The sequence below is a fragment of the Odontomachus brunneus genome, unplaced genomic scaffold (genome assembly GCF_010583005.1).
Source record: "Odontomachus brunneus isolate Ranch 3 - 2012 unplaced genomic scaffold, Obru_v1 Obru_scaffold_100, whole genome shotgun sequence".
NCBI classification, from domain to species: domain Eukaryota; kingdom Metazoa; phylum Arthropoda; class Insecta; order Hymenoptera; family Formicidae; genus Odontomachus; species Odontomachus brunneus.
This window is the reverse complement of record NW_022639550.1, coordinates 262,091-272,660: the sequence shown is the minus strand read 5'-3', so window position 1 is coordinate 272,660 and position 10,570 is coordinate 262,091. Positions and strand designations below refer to the sequence as shown.

Below are 10,570 nucleotides of genomic sequence, written 5' to 3'. Positions count from 1 at the left end.
TCTCTCTCTCTCTCTCTCTCTCTCTCTCTCTCTCTCTCTCTCTCTCTCTCTCTCTCTCTCCCCGCCTCGGTACCTTTTGCCGCGATAATCGCGCGATATTGAATCGTCATGAGGCAGATATAATTTTTTGCCGCGCCGCGAGAGAGACCGGCCACCGCGCTCTGGCTAAAATACCAGAGTCAATATTTTCAAATATCCGTCGACGTTTGATATTTGCAAATTATATACGTCAAGTGCTGCGCACGGCGCGAACGAGCCAACCAACCGACCAATGAACGAGCGAGCGAGCGAGCGAAAGAACGATCGATCGATCGAGCGAGCGAACAGAAGCGATCTCGCGGGCGCGCGCGCTCGCGAGGGGCGCCGCTTTATAAAAAAGAATTCAGCCAATAAATTTAATGCAACGCTAATTTAATCGGAAGAAAATTTCGCCGGGGGAAATTTTTTCGGACCCCGCTAATTAATGAGCGCGCGCGCGAGCACCCCTGCTCTCGGTATGCCGAGGCAGGAAGCGAGCTTTTATTGCGAGTCGGCGGCTTTATTCCGCCGGGCGGCGAGCGTAATTAAATGTGTGCAACGCGCGAACGTTGCGCGCTGCGGCGTAGCACCCCCCGCGCATTGAATTAGCGGAATTGTTTTGAATTTTTGACCGAGAGAGAGAGAGAGAGAGAGAGAGGGAGAGAGAGAGGGAGGGAGAGGAAAATGGTGGAGGGATCGTGGAGACTCGTAAGGATGGAATGCTCACCTTGAGAACTCGCGCAGCTCATCGTCGTGCCGTTTGGTCCTCCGTTCTGCACCGGCGACGGATACCTGAAAACAAAGAGCAGCGTCAATTACGCGCGATCTCGTGCTGTGCGCCCTTGTTTCGTTCGTCTTTCATTTCTCTGTTAGTGCAATCTTTGAAGCACAGGACCTTAAAAATTCGGATTTTATTAAAATATTCATGTCAACCTAAGAGGTCACTTTCTTTGAAATTAATTTTTTCTATTTTTCTACTTTATTTTCTATTATTTTTTATTTTTCTTGATTATATTTCTTATTTTTAAAACCGATAGAGAGTGCATTACTATGCACAGCTTGAGTGGTTTCACTATTGTGAAATCACTATACCTGAACGACTTGGTTCTAATAAGTGATGTCACGGTGAAATCACTGTGCTCGAAAAAGTTAAGGGTGACACCACACTTGAAAACTTTATCGACTTTTTTTTGCTGCAGATTCACGTCGTATCAGCTGCGCAGAATCACAAATGCTTTTGTGCGACGAATGTACGTGAAAAATTAACTGGAGCATAGCTATATATATATATATATACATATATATATGTGTGTGTATGTGTGTGTGTCAGAGATGATAAAAAAATCTTCAGAGTTGACGTCTCGAGCTGTCAGTTAGCGCGAACATTTGTCCGATACGAGAATTCTGCTTGTATGTTCCAAACGCATGTTTGCCATCGGGGAAATTTCCAAGAATGTTGTGTCTATACGACTGAATTTCAAGACACAGTTCGCAAATGTTTGCAGAAAAAGATTTTTATATATCTGTCTGTGAATGTTTTCCACCAAATACAGCAAAAGAAAGTAAAGCAAATAGTGATACACGCATTTGTATAAGATCTATGTGCGAAATCGCGTCGCATTAACGGTCGTCTCTATGTTTTATCGACACTTCCGTCTTCGTCATGCACTTTGGCATCTCTTTAAATGCGGCTCGTGCGCGAACGCACAGAATCTTGATACGCATCCGTTGTCTCGCCCCTTCGATCGACAGCATTTTCGAATCGCTGTAATACCGCGATGAACAATAATCGCGCGCTAATAAGTGGCGTTTGTTATTCCTTTCCACGTGGAAATGCCTCCTTTTCTTTCCTCTTGAGGGACACAAGACGCGGACAGTCCGTGAGAGAGACGGAGTAATTAATGCGCAGCGCGTCACTACGTGCACTCAATCGTGGTCGCGCGCGCGAAGGATGCGTACGCGGAGGCATTTTTCCTTTCAATGTCGTACTTAAAGCGAACTTATTTTTGGGATTTCAGAAGTGGCCGTTCCGGAAGCCCAGTGTGATGCCGCGCAGCAACAGGTAATACTGTTCGATTCTCTATTTAATAATAACTTATTTTTTAAGATTTAATGATTAGGTCGTATATATACATACATATATATACATACATATATATATATATATATATATATATATATATATATATATATATATATATATGTACATATCGCGACTCACACGCAGTTAAAACCGGTGCGGAACACGGTAACGGGATTACCGTAATTTCCTCGTACGGTTATTTAATCAATCTCTTAGCGTTCGCGCGGACGGACAGACAGGCGGGCGCGCGCGCGCGTGCGTTGCGTTGTGTGTAATTTCGTAAATTTAACGTCTCGTTACGACCAATCAATAACCTAGGAGCTAATTACGTATTATTTCAATATCCTTTCCGCCGACGTTTTTCCAGCATAATTTCAACGTTTTATCGAATTTTCCTTTGTGATATCGAAAATATCGAATATTACATTTGACAAACCCGTTACGAGAAAGCGGCACTTAATTTAATTAATTTTCAAATTAGCTGCAATGCTCTTTCAGTTAGCTCCTCCCTGTCACGCATTTAAAAGAGAGAGCCCCGGAAACGGTTTTTCTGTAATTAAAATTTCCATAATGTGATTGTATCCTTTATCGGGGCGATTCCTTGCACCCACGTTCCCCATACGCCGATGCCCGGACGTATTCGCGACCTCGGATTACGTCATACTATTTCGCTAATTCCTCGCGAATATTTACACACAAATATGCCGCTCGCAATATTTTCCAAAGTTGTTCGCGCGCACCGGCAAGACAAGCGAGAACGAAGACCCCACGCGAGTTTTATAAGTTTCAGTTCGTGCGACGTAACAGGACGCCCGTAACTTTTACCCCCATCCTTCCTCTCCCTGTCATCCTTGAGTTTTTCCTTTCATTTCATTAAAACTTCCGAAGGAGGAACGCCGCAGCGGGTCGGTTAAAAAGCGTTGCCACGACGCCGGTTATCGAGGAATCATTGTTGTTACGTATGTTAGAGGAAAAAAGAAAGAGAGAGGGGGAAGGAGGAGGAAAAATCCGCAGGAAGCGCGATAGACCGCGTAATAGCGTCTAATTCACGTCCGACCGGACGACGTATCGATCTCGATTACGTCACGAACCGGTAATAAAGATATGCATTAAGAATTCAAATGCAATGTCGATGCGAGATAATGCGCAGCCGTCGCGATAATTGCCCGCGTGTCGCCGGTGCAAATGCGCGGCAGCTTTTACTACGTTTACATTCCGAACGATCGTACGGTGTTATCGCGTTTGAGAAACCCAACACACGATTTCGCGAGAGAACTCGAAAATGAGATACCTCGAGGAGATTTCCGTCGTATGGCAAAGAGAAAAGTGAAAAGAGCAGCAGGGTCAGTCGAAAATAGTCCTTCGGGCACGAAGGAGGAGAGAATAGCGCGCGGCGCGAGGTAAATCTCGCAACACTTTTGGCGAAATTAACAATCTTCGAGGCCGATGAATTTCGGAAATTTACATCGCAAACGAGACGCGGCGATTCGCGTTTACACAGTGCGTACCAGTCGATTTTTCAAAATTTATCTTTCCGATACAAGCGCGCGAAGCACTCAATTAGGGATTATTCGAAGGAAAAAAAGAACGTCGATTTTTATAAATGGACCCGGCCGCCGTTCCATCTCGCGACTCGACGTGCTATTTAATTGATTGTGCCGGCCGCGACGCGAACGCGCGCGCGGCAATTATGATTGCACGCGTGCCTCTCTCTCTCTCTTCCCTCCTTCCCTCCATTTCATCGTCCCTGTGTGTCTTTCGACTAATTATGAGGCGCACCGATGCGCCTGTTGTCACCACGCGTCGAAATCGTTTCGCGCGCGGATTGCAGATATTACAACGCGAGCTGCGATATTAGAGGCTGCGGGCGAACGTCGTCGAACGACACTTAATTATCGCGCGTAACCGAGTGAACATCGCGTCGTCGTCGTCGTAGTTGTCGTAATCGTCGTAATCGTCACAGTCGCGGTCGAAGTCGCGAGACTCGTTTGGCAAATTTACTCGCGCGACATCCACGTAAATTGGCGCGGATTGACGCGCTCCAAGTGTTCGACTACATTGTCGTTAGCCGGAGACACACGCGGAATTACACGGACGGGGGTCGATACTTTTGCTGATTGTATAGCGCGCGAATGCACAGCGCACGTGCGAACGATGTTCGCATTATCCCGCTGAAATGTTTCCCGACGAGTCTGGAATCTCGATCGACGAGAAATAAACAAAGGGAGGGAGATGCGCGTTAGTTAATTCGGTAAGAGTTACAAACCGACGCGGCGCGAAGTATCGATACCTCGCCGGCGGGCCTCTCTCGTCAGAAGCGCGGTTGAACTTTAGCTGGTATTAACCTTTCCCGCCGCACGTTACTTGCTTTTTCGAAATTGCCGGCGAACCGGGTAGAGAGATGCGCCGCAATTACGACACATTGGCCACATTCATTATTTCCACATAGACGAGCATGAAATAACGACGTGACGCCTTGATTGATCGTTTCTTAAAGTTCTTGCCGCCGCCGCCGCAAGGAGTTCAAGGAGTTCATCACCTCCGGTTATAAACGCGCACGCACGCCGCATTTTTGCCGACGAAAGAGTTAACAAGTAAGCGTTATCTTGCGTCGAGGTGCAAATTATGCAAAGTCTTTTTTGCGCTTTATCCGAAGGTGTTTAATAAACGATAGTTTCTTTTTTTTCCTGTTTCTTTTTTTCTCTTGCAAATATCGCGCAGTGGTTAGAAGGCGAGAGGAGAGGAAGAGCGCGAGAAAGAAACACTGTCCAATCGGTGATGATTGCTGAACCGTTCGAGAAAAAGATTCAGCGGCAAAAAGATCCTTCGCGGCGCGTCGCGTAGCGTAGCAGGATGAAATGCTGCCATTGAGATTATAAATAGCGAGAATTACCGGAGTCCGGCGTTGCGCACACGCGCGGCGGCATAATTGTATCCTGAAAGTAACTAATCACTTTGTTTTCCGCGTTGCAAAAGAGGATGTACTTAGTCGAGAAAGATCCACGTATATATACGGTGTCCCGATGTCGCGCGGACGAGTTATTCTTTCTTGATCGTGCGTGCGCGCGCGCGCGTCGACATGGACGAACGTGAACGCGGTCGGAATTCGCGCATCAATCATCCGTCAAAAAATCGATGGCGGCTGGCAAAAGCCAAAGTGAGATCGTGGAAGGCGCGGCGGTGGATATGCCTATAGGGCGGTTCGATATCTCGCGTTTCCCGCTCGCAGCTCGCGAAACTCCATTTCAACCAGCTGCGGAATCGGCCAATTACGGTCTTTGACGTTATTGAGCTTCGCAGAAGCAAAGGCAACGCGACGTCAGGATTATCTAATGAGGCGAGATTATCCTCACGGGAAGTCGCAATTAACGGCTTAATTCGTCTCCGAATACAATCAGACGCGATCAGACTCTGCATCTCTCTCTCTCTCTCTCTCTCTCTTTCTGTTATGGCATGTATTGGGATTATCGTTCGAGTCAACGTCGCAGATCAGCGCGTTTCGTACTAGGAAAAAATGTTTGGCATTTGCAATTATACATTGATAAGAAGAACAAGTGTTCAATATCTGTCACTATTATCACATGGTAGAGAATTATAATCAGGAGAATTATTTTTGTAGAAAAAATATCACTACAGTATTAGTGTCTTACGTACATATTGTTACTGTCACTTTTTTGTTAGAACTATTTTTGATAAAGTTAATTGTTTTTTCTCTCAGTGCAGTCACACAAAGAAATGATTGCTATAAATTTTAGTCGGGGAAGCCGTTTCTCTTTTATTAAATTCTACTGTAATATCAATGATGATAATTTGGTATGCATACGCTACTACGACTTTCTAGCTAGAAGAACTAAAAAAATGATGCTAAAAATAACTATAATTTTAGTTAGATCAAGCATTTCTTTTCTCTTGGTGTATTTTCTCGAAATACGGGCTCGTACGTCTGCGCAGCTTCCTCTTGTAAAAAATTCAAATGGCCGTAAAAAAAGAACCGCCGCGTGCCTTGGTGATTACTCGTTTCAGACTCGTGTCAAGAATCGCGTGCAGGGATAATGAAAAACGCGATCTCTCGCTATTTCGAATACATACGGATAGAAAGATACATGATAATGGCAACTGCGCTGAGAAAAAGTGTCTAAAAATTAACAAATGTTTCTTAGGTGTGTACCATTTACATATTTCCTTAAATAAAAAGAATTTAAGTAAATATGTCAATGGTATTCATTTAAGAAATATTTGTAAATTTTTAGATTTTTTTCTCAATATATACAAGTGACAACTATACGAGATTTATATATTCGGAGATAATCAATTTATATAGTTTAATAAATTATTTTACAATTACACTGCAACTGTAAAGCTGTACAGTCAGGATTATACAGATTTAATTAAAGCATACACTGAAAGAAAAGGTTTCTAAAAAATAGTAAATATTTATTTTGTGGATATTAATAACGTATTTACTTAAATCTAAATTCTTTTACTTAAACAGAATAATTAGTTGCTTTCATAAAAACTTGAAAGCTAAAGTTTTCAAAAAATGTATATTTTCTTGCTTGAAAAATATTTTATATTGTCATCAGTGAATATGTGTTATTAGTGCATACTTATCGAGAATAAATATTTACTATTTCTCAGATATATCTTTTCTCTCAGTGTAGAAAATTCGTGTAGCTGTCACCTACGTACGTAGTTACCACCACTATGTATAATATTTTTCTCCGAGCGCAGAGTGCAATACATTTTACGACTTAACGGTGTGACACGCGGTGTGTTCGTGTATATTATGTTTAATGTGCAGTTACACAAATATATTGTCAAATAACAATGGGTTTGATGACGTATTTGTATATATTTGTATACATATATAAACATAAACAAACACGCATAAACATCCTTACATTTATACAAGTATAGATACATATATGTAAATATATATATATATATATATATATATATATATGTGTGTATGTGTGTGTGTCACGATAAATCATTTCCGTTACACGCTCGTGCGATTCGAGATTGTGGAGAAAGGGACAGCAAGGGACGGGGGAAGGGCGAGTGTTGCGAGAGAGGACCGGCGCGCGGATATAATAGTAATACGTTCGCAGTCATCGGATTGGTTTACTCATGGATGGAGTCTAAAAGCTCTGTCACCCGACACTGGGGAAAGTCATTCGATGAACCATTGACGTCGACGGTGGTGGTGTAGCCTACAACGGTAGTGCCTCTCACGCGCAGATTGTTGTTGTCGTTTTCGGGTTCATGCGATACGTGTAATACGGCCGATTCAAACACGGCGCAAATATTTTGCACGAGACTAAACGTAAATATTGCGGCGCGCACGCGGCGATATTTAATATCGCATGGGCGCGAGTGCCCGCTCGCGCGCAGCCCTTTCCATTATTTCCGTCTATAGATTAAAATCCGGATGCGCATTTTCGAAATCGCGCGACAAAAAGCGGATGCGAATCGCGCCGCGCCGGCCGGTATTTATCGCGGGCCATTTTAATTTCATACCTGCGCATTCAATATCATTTTTTAGCGCTGCGAGCCGCGACCCGTCAAGCCGTACCTAATAGGCGAAAAAATGTTTTTGTTGTCGGCGCTATTAATGCGACAGAGAGATATAGATGGATAGAGAGAGAGAGAGAGAGAGAGAGAGAGAGAGAGAGAGGGGAAGAGAGGGAGAGCGCACATACGCGACGTTTATCGGTGATATCAGTTTTAAACGTTATCATTCGAGAATATGTGTGTTCATCCCTTTAGAGATATTTTTATCTCTCAAATATGTCGAACAAGCGCGACACGCGAGTGGCATGGAATTCGTAGAATTATGTTTCCAAACGCGGTTCATCGAGAGGGAGCTTGCAGGATTCGCGTGCAAAAACGCCCCGACGCGACGCATGCACGCGAATAAGAAGCTCAGCTGTGCTGCACGAGGGCCACGATTACTCGCTCCTTTTCTGTTTTTTTTTTTTTTTTTGCTATCATCCCGGCGTCTCGATTATTCGTTATTACGCAAATTCCGCGAAGCTTTGTCATTTATCGTCGCGCACCGCCCAGTCGTTTCATCGTCTTTAATTTCTCTGACACTGATTTCAAAGCGGTAACAAGACGTCCAAGACCCGAAGACTTCCGATGTCAGTGTCTGACGCAGCGCGTTCTATGCGATTAAGAACTCATTTCCTGACCGCTGACAACTCGCGCGTGTGTGTGTGAAAAAGAGAGAAGTTAATGTTTATTAGGCGCTCTGGGACTAGTTTCCCTCAAGCGCGCGTTCCGCAATTACAACACACAAAAGAGAAAAGAAGCAAATTCACAACGCAAAAAGAAAGACGTTACGTTAATTTCCTCTTTGACATTGATAATGGCCGGACGAAAAATTCAGCGGCCCCCGGAGCGAAATAAATTTCAATTTGTTCGCTCTCCCACGTCGGCACATCGACACCGGCACATTGAGTCGTGTCGTTCATTCGTCAACGTGTAATTCGCGCAATCTCGTTATCCCTTTCTTATATATGCGCGGACGAATTAATTTCGCGCTCACGAGAAAGACAGGGGGAGAGGGAGAGAGAGAGAGAGATACATATAGATAGATAGATAGATGGATAGATAGAGAGAGAGAGAGAGAGCCGACCGTGCCGCGAGGTAATTGATAAAGTACCGGGTAGCCGCGAGTGATTCCAACCCGCTTAATCACAGACTAAACGTCTTGTCTCAGACTCTGGTGTGCGTGACGACGCGCGACGATGACAAGACGACGACGACGATGACAACAACGACAACGACACATGTCCGTGAGCGCCGCGAAATTGCGCCGGTAGTAAGAAAAGAACAGACGAGGGGCCTGACTTTGCGGCCAACTTGAGCAATAACTCGCGGGCGCGAGGCCTAAATATCATAATTATCGTGGCCTGAGAAAGAGAGAGGGAGACGAATCCGACGTTCCCGTCGTCGTTTCTCCACACGCGTTGCCTACGGTGGGCAGTAACGGTGATTGCGAGGAAGAGGAGACTTTAAAACGTTTCTACCGTGCAATTACAGTCGGCGCAATAGTCCGCCATTATCTAGAGACGAGTCTATCAATATTGCACGGCCATCCGGATGAAAAAAGAAAAAAGTTCCCCGCGAGTATACGAACGAACGAGCCTCCTTGTCATCTTCGACGAATCATCGTCGTCGTCGTCGTTCTCCTCAAAACCGCGGGACAAGTCAGTCGCTCGCCTGATGACGCGCAAGAATTCCGCGGTGGGAACGCTTGCTCCGTCTCTCTCCCCCTCCCCTTCTCCCTCTTTCTCTCTCTTTCTTTTACTGTCTCTCTCTCTCTCTCTCTCTCTCTCTCTCTCTCTCCCCACAACCCGGTATGTATTTTTAAAGAGTTTACGTCAAGGTTACGTGACCCAAGGTCGAGCTCCTTTTTTTTCTTTTCGAACGGCACACGATCGCGCGACGCTAGTAACGTGCACGCTCTGGCGGCGGGTATAGTCGCATGGAGAGCGCATTAGAGCAATTTGCGCGATACGCGGAACGGAAATAATGACGGATCTCTCGAAACGAATGCCGCCGCCGCCGCCGCCGACGTTCGGTCATTATCATCCGTCTTGTCGTCTTGGGGCCGGAGCGTGACCGTCGCGTGGAAGATCCGTGCGAGAGCACACGCGGTGATTCATGCTGGCGTTTGCGCCCGAAAGACGCCGCGGGTATCCGCAAATTAACTCGTTTATCGGTCATTATCTAAGCGAGCGTCGAAGGGCCCCCTTCGGCACGTATCTTCGCGTGCGCGCCAGACACGTCGTGCGCACGTCGTCGCGCGAAGCGAAGCGAATCGCGAAAACCGGCGCGGGACATGCGTCGGGAGAACGCGAGATTTTTATTTCGCTCCACTACACTCAGGCGCGTATTAATAGTTATTATCTGAAACTCGTCTCTCCAGTGAGACGCTCAGGCACGTATTAACAGTCATTACTTGAAACAGTTGCCTCCCTCCTCGTGCATTTTTTATTTACTTTCATTGCGATCGTTATTAAAATCGGCCCGTGATTTCCTTACGGAGACGGTAATCTACGCGATGGTGATCTTGTCCTTCCATTGGCCAAATTGCGAAACGTGGAGTCGAACGGTATTGCAGCGCAACGATCGCGCATTAGACACGAGTACGAGTAATTGACAGCGATTTGTGCGCGGGTTTGCGGCACGTGGGACGATTTTTGCGGGATTGCTCGCGCTGAGACCGAAGTGCCTTTCTCAGCGCGCTCGCTTAATACGCGTGAGCGTTAAAAGTTCATTGATATCGCGATATAACGCGGGCGTATTTGACGTATCATCCGCTGCGTGCGCGCAACGCTCGAGCGACTTATTGCGATTTATAGCGTTTCGTCTCGGCCGCGCCGACAACTGAAACCTCAATTACCGGTGCCCGACGTGTGTGTGTGTGTGTGTGTATGTGTGTGTGTGTGTGGGGGGGGG

At 45.7% G+C, this 10,570-nt stretch overlaps 2 protein-coding genes across 6 annotated transcripts in view; one reads left to right on the top strand and one right to left on the bottom strand.

The window, feature by feature from the left end:
- Window positions 1-10,570, top strand: part of LOC116848778 — a 172,969-nt gene that overhangs the window by 51,671 nt on the left and 110,728 nt on the right. For all 3 annotated transcript variants that reach the window (XM_032825236.1, XM_032825243.1, XM_032825241.1), the window contains one exon: window positions 2,037-2,080. In XM_032825236.1, the coding sequence (XP_032681127.1) occupies window positions 2,037-2,080 (44 nt within the window). The remainder of the gene's footprint in view (window positions 1-2,036; window positions 2,081-10,570) is intronic.
- LOC116848781 overlaps window positions 1-10,570 on the bottom strand; it is a 156,516-nt gene that overhangs the window by 60,305 nt on the left and 85,641 nt on the right. For all 3 annotated transcript variants that reach the window (XM_032825252.1, XM_032825254.1, XM_032825253.1), the window contains exon 2: window positions 746-810. In XM_032825252.1, the coding sequence (XP_032681143.1) occupies window positions 746-810 (65 nt within the window). The remainder of the gene's footprint in view (window positions 1-745; window positions 811-10,570) is intronic.